The sequence below is a fragment of the Bolinopsis microptera genome, chromosome 1 (assembly GCF_026151205.1).
Source record: "Bolinopsis microptera isolate Bmic1 chromosome 1, MBARI_Bmic_1.0, whole genome shotgun sequence".
Classification (NCBI taxonomy): Eukaryota; Metazoa; Ctenophora; class Tentaculata; order Lobata; family Bolinopsidae; genus Bolinopsis; species Bolinopsis microptera.
Window position 1 is genome coordinate 16,236,006 of NC_087072.1, and position 17,568 is coordinate 16,253,573.

Below are 17,568 nucleotides of genomic sequence, written 5' to 3' on the forward strand. Positions count from 1 at the left end.
TCTTCTTCGGTAGATCGGCAAGATGCACTACTGGGCCTCACCGATCTGCGAAGGATTGACATCGTGAATCAAATCTAAAAAGTAAAAACTCAACATCAGAATTATTGCTACTAGTACTACTATACTAGTTAACAGTACGTCATACATTCCCAGTCCCTTGACATGTGATTGTGAATGTGACACACGTTGCAAATATTTTACGAGTACCACCGTTAATGCACGCTTCGCGTGGACGAGAGGTATACAATTACAACGTGTAGCAAACGTTACCAATTACCATATTTTACTAAAGTTGATGTATCTAGTATTACTATTAGTAATAATATATTCTTTATTAATATTGGTATTGGTAATTTGACCAAAACCCATAATCATGGGTAGAGTGGACCGCTGCCAGTGTCTCTCTTTCCCAAACAAAAGGAAATGATATTAATTTGATTGACCGTTCTCAAATGCAAAATGATACCGAGAATGAAATCGGTCGCTCGCTTTTCCCATTCATTCACGGCTTACGAATTGTATAATAAGTTTCGATTGATTAGGTACATCAATCAGATGCTGTACAAATCTCTTTGGGTTGCGTTCGGGTCGATACCTAGTATTTCGGGGTAAGGGTGGTAGTTATTACTTATTGAATTAGCTGAAGTTTATTGAATCTTTATTGCCGAGTACAGCTGCCTTTGGGTAGTTCTTCTTAATAAATCTATTACAATTGTAAATGAATGGGAAAAGCGAGCGACCGATTTCATTCTTGGTATCATTTTGCATTTGAGAACGGTCAATCAAATTAATATCATTTCCTTTTGTTTGGGAAAGAGAGACACTGGCAGCGGTCCACTCTACCCATGATTATGGGTTTTGGTCAAATATCATCTCTTTTTTATTATAATGTCAGGGTACTTTATAAAGTCGAAATTTAAACTGATATCTTCATTAATAAGGAGGAAGTTTCAACAATTTCGAAATTTTTCCTTTAAAAACATTTCCTTGTGTTTAGGTAAGCATATCGGTCGATCACTGACTGAATATGCCACTTAATACTCATTCAAGTTGGCATTAAATTCATTTATAATGACATTAAACTGTCGTGGCAAAGCAGAATTTGTTGGAAATCACGAATGAGCAAAATTCTCACCTTTCGCACGTGCAAACTTTGAGCGGACGTTGCGTGCGCATTCAATATTGAATCGCCGTAACTTTTTGCATGTAATTGTTTTATATATAGCTTGATAAGCATGCAAAGTTTCAAAGTATTTCAAGAAGAACTGTAATCACAACGGCACTCTAAAGTTGACAGAAAATGACGAAAACAGCAATTTTCAGTGATTTTAGCAATTTTCTATCAATTTGGGCGTGTCCCCACGTGTGCAAATTTTCGATTTTTAACTTTAAAACTAGCCTAATGCACAATTAATACCTATAGGAAGCAGAACTGAGCTCCACAACCCAAGGCATGGCCCAACACCAGAGAATACTAAATCGCAAAATTGACGTTTTTATAAAATAATTCTTCAAAAAAGCACAAACTTCAATGACGAATATCTTTATGAAGGAGCAAGCTAGAAAAACTTTCCGGTAGATTTTCAGAATGCTTGAACAATTATCTAAGGTAAAAATTTCCTCAGATTTTGAATACAATTACTTTTTAATGGTGTAAAATCATTTTTTAAAGTTATTACTTTGTCAAAAATCAAGTTTTAAAAACGGTTAACTTGATGACGTCATCAAGGGGTGTTCATGACGTCAAATAATTTGTTTATACAATGTAAACTAAAGTGTAAACAATTATTTTCAAGACTTGTGGTCAGAAATGGCTGTATCTTTTATAATTTTGAATCTATGGACAATTAAATACAGGCTACAATTGACTGGCAAAGCGTCTATCCCTGAATATATGTATCACAGTGCTGGCAAGCACGACCGTTGCATTTATTGTGGGTATACTATGTTCCCCATTTACTATTATACCCCCTTTACTATTATACCCCCTTTACTATTATACCCCTTTTACTATTATACCCCCTTTGGTACACGTTACAAGCCTCTTTTGTGCACGCGAAGCGTGCACTCCGGCCGGAGGCGGCGGCCGAAGGCCGCCGCCTCCGGCAGGAGTTTTCCAGGCACTAAGACTCATCGGAAGTCGTTCAGCAGATTTATTTTTAGTTCAAAACATTCTAATTTGATGTCAAAGATGACAGGAATAAAAAATAGTTATGTTCAGATTTTTAAGAAATTTGCATAAAATACTCGCCAGCACTGTTATACGAAATTCGGTAAAAAACCCAAAATCGCCATATTCAGGTGCCCTAAAAACCATGTTAAAATTGAGTTAGAGATCTGAAATTTTTCAGGGCGTCTAGACGTTGACCAACTTGACTGCAACAAAAGTTTCAGGTTTCAGGAGCATCGGGAAATGGGTTTTCTAGAACCCCTGTTTTACGACAGATTGTCGGGACATATACATACAGATCACCTTAATAACACCAGAATGTGTGTGTGTGTGTGTGTCTGTCTGTCTGTCTGTCCGTGTGTAATTTCCGGTCGGTTATACAAAAAAAACGGTTAGAGTTACGGGACTGATTTTTTCGGTATAGTGTCGACAAAACTCTGATGAAGCCCATAGGAAATTTTTTTTAAAATCGGCCGGTGGTAAGTGGTTTTATTGATGGTTTTGTACCACAAATGTTACATAAAGTTGCTTGAGCAGAACGGCAAGAGTTACGGGGCCTGCTCTCTCTTTCTCTCGCTCTCTCTCATTACTGTGTAATATGTTATCTGCTGCATTTAAGTAGCGTCATAATTGGATTAGCCCGGAAGATTTGCTGTAATGTTATACCTTAAGCTTATTAGGGGAGGGAGTACTGTTAGTGTTTGGGGTCTGTTTGGACTGCAGAGAGAGAGAGAGAGAGAGTTCATACGACAATGTTATGCGTGTTTTCAAATATAATATGCGGGTGTGGTGCGGAGTTAACAAGGGTTAATTTCTATAACGATTTAAGCGGTTCAGGACGGGAGTGATGAGGTGTAATACTCGGTGTTCAGACCTTATGATCATGGAATGTGGTGCCTAATAATGATTAAATTATCCACAAGAAATAACTGATTATGAGATTATTGTTTAAGAAACTATTGGGTCACCTAATGCGGGTTTTGACTCAGCGGGTAATTACTCCTACCCTTTTTAACTGCGGCAGTGAAATCCCGGCCGTAGGCCGGGTTACACTAGTATACATATATATTCAGGGATAAACGCTTTGCCAGTCAATTGTAGCCTGTATTTAAGTGTCCATAGATTCAAAAGTATAAAAGATACAGCCATTTCCGACCACAGGTCTTGCAAATAATTGTTTACACTTTAGTTTACATTGTATAAAAAATTTATTTGACGTCATAAACACCCCTTGATGACGTCATCAAGTTAACCGTTTTTAAAACTTGATTTTTGACAAAGTAATAACTTTTAAAATTAATTTTAACCCATTAAGGAGTAATTTTATTCAAAATCTGAGGAAATTTTCACCTTAGATAATTGTTCAAGCATTCTGAAAATCTACCGGAAAGTTTTTCTAGCTTGCTCCTTCATAAAGATATTTGTCATTGAAGTTTGTGCTTTTTTGAAGAATTATTTTATAAAAACGTCAATTTTGCGATTTAGTATTCTTTGGTGTTGGGCCATGCCTTGGGTTGTGGAGCTCAGTTCTGCTTCCTATAGGTATAAATTGTGCTAGGCTAGTTTTAAAGTTGAAAATCGAAAAGTTGCACACGTGGGGACACGCCCAAATTGATAGAAAATTGCTAAAATCACTGAAAATTGCTGTTTTCGTCATTTTCTGTCAACTTTAGAGTGCCGTTGTGATTACAGTTCTTCTTGAAATACTTTGAAACTTTGCATGCTTATCAAGCTATATATAAAACAATTACATGCAAAAATTTACGGCGATTCAATATTGGATGCGCATGCAACGTCCGCTCAAAGTTTGCACGTGCGAAAGGTGAGAATTTTGCTCATTCGTGATTTCCAACAAATTCTGCTTTGCCACGACAGTTTAATGTCATTATATATGAATTTAATGTCAACTTGAATGAGTATTAAGTGGTATATTCAGTCAGTGATGGACCGATATGCTTACCTAAACACAAGGAAATGTTTTTAAAGGAAAAATTTCGAAATCGTTGAAACTTCCTCCTTATTATAATGAAGATATCAGTTTATAGGTACCGCGACAATTGACCCCCCGACAATTGACCCCCCGACAATTGACCCCCCGACAATTGACCCCCCGACAATTGACCCCTATGTAATTACACTGGGGTCAATTGTCGCGAAATCCAGGGTTTAGTACGACAATTGACCCCCCGACAATTAAACAGGATCAGGGTCCTGAATCAGGATCCTGGGTCAGGGTTAGGGTTAGGGTTAGGGTTAGGGTTAGGGTTAGGGTCCTGGGTCAGGGTTAGGGTTAGGGTTAGAGTTAGGGTTAGGGTTAGGGTTAGGGTTAGGGTTAGGGTTAGGGTTAGGGTTAGGGTTAGGGTTAGGGTTATGGTTAGGGTTAGTGTTAGGGTTAGGGTTAGGGTTAGGGTTAGGGTTAGGTTTAGGGTCCTGGGTCAGGGTCAGGGTCAGGGTCAGGGTCAGGGTCCTGGGTCCTGGGTCCTTTGGTCCTGGGTCCTGGGTCCTGGGTCCTGGGTCCTGGGTCCTGGGTCCTGGGTCCTGGGTCCTTGGTCCTGGGTCCTGGGTCCTGGGTCCTGGGTCAGGGTCAGGGTCAAGGTCAGCCGGGGGGTCAATTGTCGGGGGGTCAATTGTCGGGGGGTCAATTGTCGGGGGGTCAATTGTCGGGGGGTCAATTGTCGCCCACCCAGTTTATATTTCGACTTTATAAAGTACCCTGACATTATAATCAAAAAGAGATGATATTTTACCAAAACCCATAATCATGGGTAGAGTGGACCGCTGCCAGTGTCTCTCTTTCCCAAACAAAAGGAAATGATATTAATTTGATTGACCGTTCTCAAATGCAAAATGATACCGAGAATGAAATCGGTCGCTCGCTTTTCCCATTCATTTACAATTGTAATAGATTAAGAAGAACTACCCAAAGGCAGCTGTACTCGGCAATAAAGATTCAATAAACTTCAGCTAATGCAATAAGTAATAACTACCACCCTTACCCCGAAATACTAGGTATCGACCCGAACGCAACCCAAAGAGATTTTTACAGCATCTGATTGACATGTAATCAATCGAAAATTATTACAATTCGTAAGCCGTGAATGAATGGGAAAAGCGAGCGACCGATTTCATTCTCGGTATCATTTTGCATTTGAGAACGGTCAATCAAATTAATATCATTTCCTTTTGTTTGGGAAAGAGAGACACTGGCAGCGGTCCACTCTACCCATGATTATGGGTTTTGGTAAAATATATGTATATAGATATCACGACAATCTGTCGTAAAACAGGGGTTCTAGAAAACCCACTTCCCGATGTTCCTGAAACCTGCAACTTTTTTTGCAGTCGATTTGGTCAACGTCTAGACGCCCTGAAAAATTTCAGATCTCTAACTCGATTTTAACATGGTTTTTAAGGCTCCTGAATATGGCGATTTTGGGTTTTTTACCGAATTTCGTATAACAGTGCTGGCGAGTATTTTATGCAAATTTCTTAAAAATCTCAACATAACTATTTTTTATTCCTGTCATCTTTGACATCAAATTAGAATGTTTTGAACTAAAAATAAATCTGCTGAACGACTTCCGATGAGTCTTAATGCCTGAAAAACTCCTGCCGGAGGCGGCGGCCTTCGGCCGCCTCCTCCGGCCGGAGTGCACGTTTCGCGTGCACGAAAGAGGCTTGTAACGTGTACCAAAGGGGGTATAATATAGTATATATGAAACATTTGTCATGGAGTTGTAGAGGGAGTTATGTGCCTCGCCGGGCTAAAGTAGTGGATGACCTTGCTGTACGGCAAGTTAAACAAGGATCTGAAACTACTAGGTTCCGTACAGACTCAACTCTGCACCCGTGTCAATATGTTCATTATATGCAAGCCTCTTGATTTATAATAGTAAAGGGGGTATAATAGTAAAGGGGGTACATAGTATACCCACAATAAATTCACCGGTCGTGCTTGCCAGCACTGTGATAGGATATGGAATAATTTAACTATATGCTAGAAGTAAAGAATTGTCTGGAGAATGAAGTCAGGTCACAGGTGCATATTCAAAACATACAGCCTACGTCTCAGAGAGTTCTTGCGTCTAAGCACGTTGTCGGATGGTTGGGTTGATACTGTTGTACGGATTGTAAGGATGAGTCAGAGTGACCAGATTAGAAACGGGGTTCACTCTAGGGTACATCTCTCCCTGGCACCCCGCACTCGCAGGTATCTCTCTGAAAAGGAAATAATCAATCATTTAGATCACTTGATTGATTTAGTTTTAATCAATAATGATTATGCGAGTATGCTTTTAGTTTTATCACTGTTAACTGTAATAAATATCATAAATTAAAACTAAAAACATTCAATCTCTTTCGCAGTAAATATCAATATGTTGCATTAAAACAAGTTTAATAGGGTACCTGTGAGTAAGTGTTTGAGTGGAGGCAGGTTTCAGGTGGTGGGCTGGTTTGGTGGTACCCGGTCTGACGTACCCCGAGTATCCGATTATATTTGCTCTCCTGTACAAATACCTTTATGTAAGTTGTTAACTCCAAAAAATCAATGAAAATTATAAACAAGCTGCATTAAGGAATAAATTTCGATGGTGTAGGAGCAATGACATGACATAGAATGGCATAAGTTTTCATAGAGAAAATGGAAAACCTTTGAAATTCGAGTAAATTGAAATTTTATGCCGTTTATGCCATGTATTTTGGTCATAGAATTACATATTTGACATCATCTGATACCTAAATTGGACACATTGTTTCAGTTTCGCTACACATTTTGCCGAACCCGACTAGAACCAAACCTGTCAAAAACTATACACTATAGGCGCCCAACTCGAACCCAAATTTTTGTCGTCTCTTAGGTTGGAACATCGCGCGTAGGTTAGATGGTATCAAAATTTCGCAAATTATCATGGTTAGAAGTCGAACGTAGCTGTGACCATTGTTTAAGTACTAGTACAATCCATGTAGCGTAATCTATAACTCTATAGTTCGACAGAGTTGAACTTCAGGGCTTGTCGATTCAACAAGCCCTGAAGTTCAACTATGTCGAAGTACTAGTAGAGTCTAGGTGATGTTCAGGGCTTTACAATTGTACCAGCAAGTGTGAAGTGTACCAGGAAGACTGGTTGCGGTTCTCCCCCGGATGATCGTGAAGGTAGATTAATCTGTCTGCTGTAAAGCCAGAGGTTAGAGGGTGTGGAGGAACCTTACAGTGCTGCTTAACAAACCCTTGAGTCCTGTTTTGTTGGGCGCTTATAGTGTTTAGTCTCACACTCCACACAAAATAAGTTATACAATCTCAAGACTCAAGCATAGAATACAATTTCGTTACAATTAGAATCGGGAACATCATTGAGAGGAGTCGTTCTAGAACCGGCCCCAAATCTCGTATTGGAAAATGACCTGACTAAATTCTCTCTACCCATACCCATACAAGTTAATCTATTAGTTTATCCAGGCACGTATTTTATCTAATTGCATTGTATTGTATTTTCTAACCTGGGAACGCCCAGTAAGTATTTTCCTAATCAGTAAACACTTATCTGCCTGAAAAATCGATTTACCGAACCAACGAGATTTCAGCGGATTTTTAAGGTGTTTGACTTCCATCAGGTACTAGGGAGCCTACACGACTGACCGACTTATCCAAACCTTTCCACGTATTTAAGGCCACTTTGGGCACTTTTTGCCACATTCAAATATCTTTAGCTACGAACATTATAGAAGGTGACGGATTAATAGAGAGTGTTCATCTTATCAATGTGTAAGTACTTACCTAATTAGCTAATGACCACTAATAAAGAACATGCACCTAAGGCACATTCGAACCTGCTGTATTATGATTTTAAGTATTTAAAATGGTTTTGTTCATTTAATACTGTACACCGATTTATATTGGTTTTTGAGAGAAAATAATACGTTTAGTAAAGTATGTACAGAACTCCTAGTGTATCGAGCAGAATCACCATGAGGCTCTCTAATCCCGTCTTATGCCCATTTGACCTCATTTTACGAAATTGGGGGAAATTTAAACAATATCCAGATTCAAGATGAATTTTATATTTAATTTACGCTGTCCTTTATCATGTTTATACTAAGACTGAAACTTTTAAAAATTTTAGTTTTTCTAAATTTTCAAATCTAAAATGGCAAAAATTTAAATTTATGCCATTTCAGGTCATTGCCCCCCCCCCCCCCATCAGGCCGTATTTATCAGCCCCACGTTACCTGGAAACAGCAGTGGCTGGTGGTAGATCCCTCCTAACCTCCGTCCTCTTGACAATAGGTCCATCAGATAAGCCCAGCTCCCCGGATACCAGTGGTACTTGTCCCGTGTATCCAGGAGTGTTTTGGGACTGTCTACTATCTGTTCGGAGGAACAAGTGTTACAATTTTAAGCAGGTACTATTGATACTAAGGTAATTTGTGAGATAACAATGATCTGAATGGACCCTCGAACTTGGGAGTATGCACAATTTATAATAATTTCCTTGGTCTTCCTGTTAGAAAAGGTTCTAAATTTGGTTTGTAGTGAAATGGAAATTATTAATTTACCGCTGATGTATGCGATTGGTTTTGAGCAGAAGGTGTGTTTCCGCGGAGAAGTCCGATCAAAGGCAGGTCCTACAGCTTGCCACGCGTAGGATTTAGATTCATATCTCTGAACTGGCTGCTTGACCTGGAGTGGGGTACAAGGTTAAGACTTAAGAATAATAAACTAAGTTGATGATCTGGATTCTGAGTGAGGTTCACCTACTTACCTAGACCTTTGAGTATGAAAACACTAGGATGGTATCGCCCTGGCCCCGAGGCTGAGAAAACATCATACCAAGTCTGTTTAGGTACATTAGGAATCCGGTCCGGCAGCCAAAACCAGAGACCGGTCGGTTTCTAAGGTACATGCTTAATGCTTATAGGAACTTAGAAACTTCTCACCATGTCTGGTCTGGTTTCTCTAGACTGTTTCTTCACAACAGGAGTAGTTTTCATTTTCCAGGGTATTTCCTCCATAGCCCGATGTGAGACAGAAGTGTACCGCGTCTTTATCTCGAGGGCGTCTCTTTCTGTTTGAGTTTCGGGCAGTGCCGCCTGATCAGTCAATAGTATTGGTACAAGTAAGAATAGATCTGAACAATTTACAAACGTAGGGCTAAAAGTTAGCTGTGTTGTTCTAGTAGTAGTATCAAATAGTTTCCGTGGGTTTGTCGTAAAAGTTCAGAAATAATCGTTTGAGAAAGTAAAAATAAAGCCACTTGTATCACCTTGATTTTAAAGTTATCAACAAACATGCCCAAAATCGATAAGAAAGCTGGTTATAGAACAGAGCTCCGACTATCTGATTAATCAATCTGCGAGTTCACAGCTAAATGTACAGAATTTGACTTTTAAACTTTCAAAACACTCGCTTCACAATCATAGTTCTGCATACGAATGGTGGGAAAATGAATATGCTTTGTAAAACGGAAATTTCAAAACAACTCGAGGGAGTACCGTGCGATTCATCGAATGAAAAATCAGTCTCCTCTCAAAACTTCATGTGTAACAGTTAGTCAACATGACTCACTCGAACTTCTCAATAGGACAATGATTGAATGCGAATATTATGTAATTATTGTGTATCAATTTGCTTGCTTATAAAAACTGTGCACTGATAGCAACTGCGACACCTCTAAGAATGACTGTACCGCTCATTCCATTTCCTCTAAATTTCACGGTTCACGGCAAGCATTACTAATATAATCAAAAATATACATACTAGTTTACATTCGGCATTCATGATCTATCTGTATTGACACCGGACAAATTTAACAGAGGCCTACAAAAACCTCCGCAACTATCTGCAAGTCAACTACTGGTAAAAGAAACAGTAACTAAGGTAATAAAGGAGGACCGTGACAGAATGTGTTATCTCAGCAGGGGTCCAGTATGATATAATTTGATGGATAGAACAAGCTGAACAACGAGCAGAACTTCCCAGCTTGTTGTTGCCATAGAAACCATACACAGAACAGAATCACAAGTGCAGTGTAATCACAAGATTTACTATGGCAATTGGTAATTTATGTCTAACCAATTACAGTATCGATCTTAACTACTACTAGTCTAAGCTATAGGGAACATAATCGTTCAATATACTGTTCACTGGGCGGCGCTCAGCCTGTCATTCCGCCGAATCTTTATGTTTATGAACATTACAGCCTGGCCGCCTGGGGTTCCCAGGTAAAATACTGTGGTTCATGTCGGAAGTAACGTGTAGCAAGCAAGTTGAGGAGATAATTTATTGGTAAAGATAAATTTGACTTACCGAAATTCTAGGTACCATTTGACCTGAAATGATCGACTGTGATAAGTTTAAGGGTGTTAAAAACTCGAATTACTGCAAAAAGCCATCGTAAGTAAAAATGTCAACATGGCGATAATCGGATAATAGCGCTTTTAATCGTGCCTTTCTAAATGTGCCCACAAATTTGTTTGTTATTCTATCTGTCCATATGATATAATATTAATAATAGAAAAAAAAATACTGCGACGATCCGCGAAGATCCTGAACGAACTTGAAGTCTACTCGTTCGTTTATTTTCCACGCATCTCATGTTGTTCAATTTTGTAGGCTTATATTTATAACCTACCAAGACGCATGCCGAGTTGGAACAAATATTTTAAGATTATCACCCGTTAAGTTCAATTATGCGTGAATGCAATCTTAATGCGAGCTGATTGATCAATGATCATTACAAGTTTATGTTTAGCTACCTTATAACCTTATAAGTTATAACTCCATTGTAAGTTAGTACAATTGGAGACTATGCGGAGAAGCAACAGACCCCGGAACCGAGTGGCAAACAGGAAAATCCAAATTTTACTGGTTTTGAAATTTTGGTTTTGAAATTTCCGACTGGTTGATAGATGTCACCAAATTTTAAAATGTATCCTAAAGGTTTTCCGATTTCGTTCACCTCATGTCATCGGACCCTCTGATCGTATACTAAGGACCCGGCATATAGCCTTTTTAACCGGATTAGATCTCGAGACATGCTTTCAGGTCTCAAATCACGAGATCAGACTATAAGGACCTGGAATATTATCTGAGTATCCCAAATCTAATTTTCAAAAATTGCAATTTTTCCTGAAAATTCTTGAAATTTCCGGTTGAAATCCGGCCAAGTAGTCCGGAGCGGGGTATCCGGCCGGTTCCTGACCGCGATGACATTTTGAATTAAAATTTGATCTGAATTTGTTAGAAAATCGAAGGACGCGACTTTGGCCAGACAAAATGAAAATGCGTGACGGTATATAAATGCGCGGCTTAAAGTGCATTCACGATTGAAACTGTTGTGCATATATTTCAACTTGTGCCTTCCCTAAACTCATAAATTTGTACCAAAAGTTTCTGTACCAAACTGTACAAGTATGAAACAAAAATGAGGTACAATATTTGGTACACGAGATCGTGTCGATATATTTTCTTTAAACTTTCCAGATAGTAAAATAACTATAATAGGAACAATCTGTGCGAGTTTGGGCAAATTTATATGTGCCAAACTTGAGATATCACTTCAAACACAAGAAAATATTTCCAAATTGGTGGCTATATTTCATGTGGCTAATTAGTAATTATGACAACAACTTTCATGATTTTCTAAAGGCTAAGGTCAGTTATTAAGCAAACCCTACCTGCAACGATCCTCCAAGCTACTACTCCACTGCTCTCGGTTTCTATTGTAACGTCCGCCCGTTTAGTCTCGTCTGGAATTGGAGAATAAATTTCAGAGAATCAAACAATGGTTCTCTGTCATAGCTCATTGTATCAAAATATATAAAGTGCCCTAAAAGTAATCATACTAACTGGCAAGTGTCAGGGAGTGAGTTCTTGTGGCCCAGTTAATATTCGTCGGGCACTATTTAACTTTCACCCAATTTTCTGCTGAAAGCTGCGTGTAGGAATACAATTTTCGTTGTGCAAATGCGCTATTTGCACGTGCAAAAATATCATTTTCGAGTCAAAATTCTAAGCCTCAAGAAGGTGCTACAAAATCAATGTTTGCTGCAATTAGTCACGCTAATAATGAATTATTTGAAAATATGCATTAAACCTTGCCATAGTGCAAATTTATTTACTCGAAATTGTGCTCTACTCACAGCTCGTAGTTATTCACGTTGGTAAGGTCTTTGTCGGTAATTTTCATGGTTGAAGATTGAAGAGACCTTTTGGATAAGCACGTTTTGTTGGAGGCGATGAGAGAAAATGGGGACAGGAATTAGTAGAAAACTTTGTTCGGTGCAGGAAAGATCATACCCAGTGATGAGGAGCTATAACGTCATGACAGTAAACATTAGGTCATTTCGGTTTGATCCAGTTCCTCGGGTACAGTAAGACGCTCGTCGCTCAGTGGTTGCTTCAAAGTTGTACAATGTATGAGCAGGGACAGTGAGAGACAGTCTCCTGTTCAGCCCACAGTATACCTTAATAAGGGGCATTGGCTTCTGTATTTCTGTCTGTTGTTAATGAATGAAGAAGTATGGTAGTATGATGTTTGCTACCAACCCAAGACCTTGCTAACTGTCGTCGGCACGACACGACTGCATATCTCATTCCATTCGTGGCTATTTAAAGTATGTGATTGAATACCTACTACAGGATTAGATAAGACTAATTAATTGGAAATGAAGTGCTTAAGTACAATAAACATAGTCCGCGGAGAGTATCATCTTCTTAATATAATTTGTACGACAATATAACTGAATATTCTCATAAGAGTTAGCCATGATTGTTTGCTATATCGACATAATGGACTGTAAGTGGTAACCATGGACACAAAGTGCAGGCATCCTCTCTGTGTAATTTAACATCAGATAATATGCGACATACATATTATAATGTAAGGGTTTAAGAGTAAGATTATTATAATTTAGAGAAGTGCTCATACTAGTGTAAGACTTGCAAGACACCATCACAATTCATACAATTTATTAAACCAGCTTTATTCCATAAATTCCTAACATAGCTTTCTTGCTTGTCACACTGTTGAGGACGACAAAAAGTATGTTTTTGGTAATTGGTATAGGTCAAAAGCTCAAAATTCTATCATTACATTCCACATGGAATCTGATTTTTGGACATCATCATCAGTTATCACTCATTGACTTACCGACAAGACGATAAAATGGATCGTTCAAACTAAGTCGTCTGTTACTATATATCAGGTTTGACACGCATTTTTAGGACTGTTCTTTTCAATACAAATTTTAAAATACGACTAGTCTTAGGATGAGACATTACGCAAATTAAGTAGATTTTCAGTTATTTTATATTTTAACAGCTACTGCTATGGAACAAAAACCAGACGAACAGAGTGGTCTTCTTAACAAGACACAAGATGCTTGGACAATAAAGGATTGGATACTTCTTTTCTTTTCGCTATTGATCAGTGTCGGGGATGGAGTGGAGATATACTTACCAGGTATCTATAGATTCTATAAGAATTGAAGCATGATCAATTTAAAAACATTTGATCAAAATCGATACATACGAGTATTTTGTGAACACAAAGCTGCCCATTGTCAAGGATTTTGTAAAACTTTTAAATTTACAGGTGTTATGACACAATACGTGGCCTGTGAAATTGGAGTAGATGATTTTCAGGAAGGATTTCTGGGCTGCATACTTTATCTAACAATGGGGATGTCTATTTTTTGTGCAGGTCCGATATCGAATCGGTAAGAAGTTTATTGCGTTTGTTATAGTTAAATACTCTTCGAACAACACTATTTAAAAAATAAAGATATAAAAACGCTTTTTGAGTTGTATGATGAATGCGAGTTGTGACCTGTAATAGCTTCAATGCATGAGTACTGCTTGCGAAAGCAACCTGCGGCCAGCAGACAATGTTGCATCCAACTGTGAATATAATCCCAAGAGTGAACTGGAAATCCTTCATGCACCCTTCCAGATGTCACTGTACTATTTTATGCTAGGCAACACCATGGTTTGGTGATCGGTCGCTCCCTTTTGGTTTTTGAGAACTGCCCCTGATGAGTGGTGGGGTTTGAACTCACAACCTTTTGAATAGTAGTAAAAGTAAAAGAGTTATGTTACATTCCTCAAATTATACTAAACTTTGCAGATTAGGACGACGAGAAACATCCCTACTGTCCCTCTATGGGGGTATAGTCAGCACCATCGCCTGTTCTGTGGTGGGGAACTACCTGACTCTCCTACTCTCAAGGGCCCTCGTTGGTTTTACTGTCGGGTTGCACCTGTCGGTCTGCTTTGTGCTGCTGGCTGAACAAGCTAGCAGTAAGAAGGTTCTGGACACTCTACTTCTAGTCGGCTGCTTAGGTTACTCTTTAGGTAGTATCTGGGTTCCAGTACTCGGGTATTATATTCTAGATCTACTCGGCTGGAGAATATTTCTGATTGTTGCCTCTATTCCAGTCATGATACCTCTAATGTTAATCCTACACTTTTCCATAACCAGTACATCGAGGTTGGAATTTAGCAACCAGACAAAACAAAGTGAAGATGAAGAAACAGAAGTTGTGGAGGTACCAAATTTCAAAATGAGACTATTTAGATTGTGCTTGTTTTCAAGCATCAATGGCTACCATGGCTGTGGGACTATTCTACTCTTGCCAGCATTGATAAGACTTTTCAACATTAAAAAAGGCGGAGGAGGAGGTAGCAACTGCGAATCGATCACTCACGGAACTGAATTCTTCTTCCTAACATGTGTCGCTGGAGCAGAAGCACTGGGAAGAATTGCATCTCCGATCATCAGGAAGAAGATTAGATTTAGAATTTTGTACTCCTCAATTACTGTGCTCGTCCTAATCTGCTACATGATGTTGCTGCTTATCCAAGAAGACTTAGTTGTTATTGTGGTCATGTCATTTGTTGGAAAATTTGGATACGGAATGATGTCCATGGAAAAGACTTACATAAGCTACGACGTTCAATATTTAGGAACAAACGGCTTGGCTATTGGAGCAGGCATGATACTAAGTGCAAGTTCTATGTCAGTGGTGGCTGGCAATACATTGGTTTCTTTTGCTTCACCGCAAATGGCGATTAGATTTGGCTTGGTGCTGAGTTTTTTCCAGATCTTTGTAGTCAATTCTATGGGAGAGCGAGATCAGGAAAGCAAACCAGAAACATTGGACACCCCATCTGAAATCTCAGAAGAACTAATCTTTCCGAAAACTAAAAGGAACGATTCCATTTGCAACAAAGAAAACTATGAAGAAACAGATGTTGACCAAGTGAACAATGAAAGACCATTATAGAATTTCATGCATGACATAAGTATTTGCTCTCCAACATTGATATGCTGAGATACAATTGTAGATCGTAGATGGAAACGCAACAATTGCTTTGGTCGGTGTATCATGTACTAACAAGTATTAGATGTATGATGCTGAATAAGCTCCTCTGTCAACTGAGCAGCGGTGTGACCTCTCTCTGAAAGTATAGTTGTCAGAAATTTATCCCATTAAAATTGATCTAATAGTTTATATTTATTAATTGAATGATGTATTGAATGATGTAGTGACTGATGTAGTGAATGATGTAGTAACAAATTTTGAATGATGTGTTTAAGAGAACAAAAACAAATAGCTTTAATGAAACCAATAGTTGGTTGCTACTCTATAAAAGTACAATATTGATTCTGACCAACCTCTCTGTACTGTTGATAATTCAGCACCATTTGCAATCCGTGCTGGAGCAGTTTGGGGTCGTGTAAATGTTTGGTGGGAAATCGATCTGCAGAGATGTTAAAAGGTGACTAGCAGATCAGCATGTTGAAACTTTTAAACCTTCCGAAACAAATAAAAAACGATTTCCAAAGGATACTCCCCTCCCATTAACTACTACCTACAAACTAATTCACAGTTAAATTGTAAAAAGAATTATTTTGAATTTAGAAGTAATCAACCTCGGAGTGGTCTTGTGAGGAGGTTTGCTGATATTGCAGTCATCATAGAACTTGGCAAATCCTCCGCTACTAGTCTTGCTATGTTGTCCCGTAAGACTCAGCTCTGATGAAAAACATTGACAACAAATAATACACAAATATCGTAAAATGGATAATCAACAAACGAATATTGGATAATTTATGATTGGAAATATATAGTTACCAATTGCAGAGGAAATAGTTCCGGAGATATTGTCAAGAAGAGGGGTGTAGATTGGATGAAAAGAAGGATAACTAGAATTTGTTTTTCCATCCTCAGGTAATTTTATCTGTCGTTTAACTAGTCCCCCATGCTGAAAATATATCTATTCCAGCGAAGAAATGCCAATAAAAAATTATCATGAAATTTAACTGTTATCCATGATTAAATTAACTTTAGATTAATTTTTGTCCAGTTCGTCTTCAAACGAACCTTAGGGTATTTTCTAGCACAAACTGGCCCATTAGCATCCGATCGGAGAAAGGTTGAAAAACCAGGTCTTGGATGAAGAAATGAATCACACATACTACGTCATGATTATTGTGACATCATAGTTGAATACGTGTACATAGACTATTAACCTGTTATAATGTAATGTATAAAGAATTATTAGAAATTTATAAGTTCAAGGTTTCATTGTAAATTGCAAATCACTTCAACAGTAACCAGGTTTCTCCGTAGGGTAAAGCTATTCTGTGTCAGAATCCGCCCTTAGCTTTCTGTTTTAGGGTGCATACAGACTGCCACAAAAGTAGGTATGCATACATATTGCCACAAAAGCGATTGTCATATAATAAATAATGGCCCTTATCAAAACCAATCCTGTGTTGACTGAAATTGTTGTTTTCTTGAACACATATAATCGACTTTCAGCAGTAGCAGATCTGTTAACGGGTGAATCTTGTAAAATATTTGTTCCAAAGACCGTCGACGAGTCTTACTCGGCGCATGTCTTGGTAGGTTATAAACCTACAAGCAGGTCTGCCAAAACTATCTTTGAAAAAAGCAATTTGTTTAAAAAACTGTCCAAGGGCATCACAAGCAGTAAATCCAGCTACAACCCAACTTGTAGCATGTTCCCTTTCAAGAGAATAGGTTCAGAGGTTACGTCACCTATAACCATGACACCTGATACAACACAGCTAACTGTGTGCAACTGAATAAAGAAGAGTTAGGAGTGATGCAGTATTTTATTCAGTACTACATCAAAACAAACTTCCGACGGAAATACTGCTAGGAGAAGATAAATGATGATTTGATTTGATTTGAAACTTTTACAAAATAGCAAGTATACAAATGTACAGCAATTCGAACAAACATATAAAATGGGCCGAAATGTATAAATGCTAAAAAGCGTGGGTCAGTGAAACAAGTACAGAGGACAACTTTCAGAACAGGAGTTTTTTGGCCGCCCAAAGTCTCAATAACATCACCTCCACCTAGCA

General features: G+C 38.5%; 1 protein-coding gene across 1 annotated transcript; it reads right to left on the reverse strand.

Moving 5' to 3' along the window:
• Window positions 1-6,092: 6,092 nt before the first annotated feature.
• Window positions 6,093-16,706, reverse strand: LOC134816718 (uncharacterized). The gene is made up of 12 exons (XM_063825690.1): window positions 16,556-16,706; window positions 16,307-16,436; window positions 16,105-16,207; window positions 15,847-15,932; window positions 15,567-15,629; window positions 11,846-11,917; window positions 10,476-10,498; window positions 9,107-9,259; window positions 8,726-8,849; window positions 8,399-8,537; window positions 6,578-6,676; window positions 6,093-6,388 (listed from the first exon to the last, which is right to left on the reverse strand). Exons 1-12 carry the CDS (start codon window positions 16,646-16,648, stop codon window positions 6,256-6,258), a joined length of 1,218 nt encoding a protein of 405 aa, XP_063681760.1. The 5' UTR covers window positions 16,649-16,706; the 3' UTR covers window positions 6,093-6,255.
• Between the last annotated feature and the right edge of the window lie 862 nt (window positions 16,707-17,568).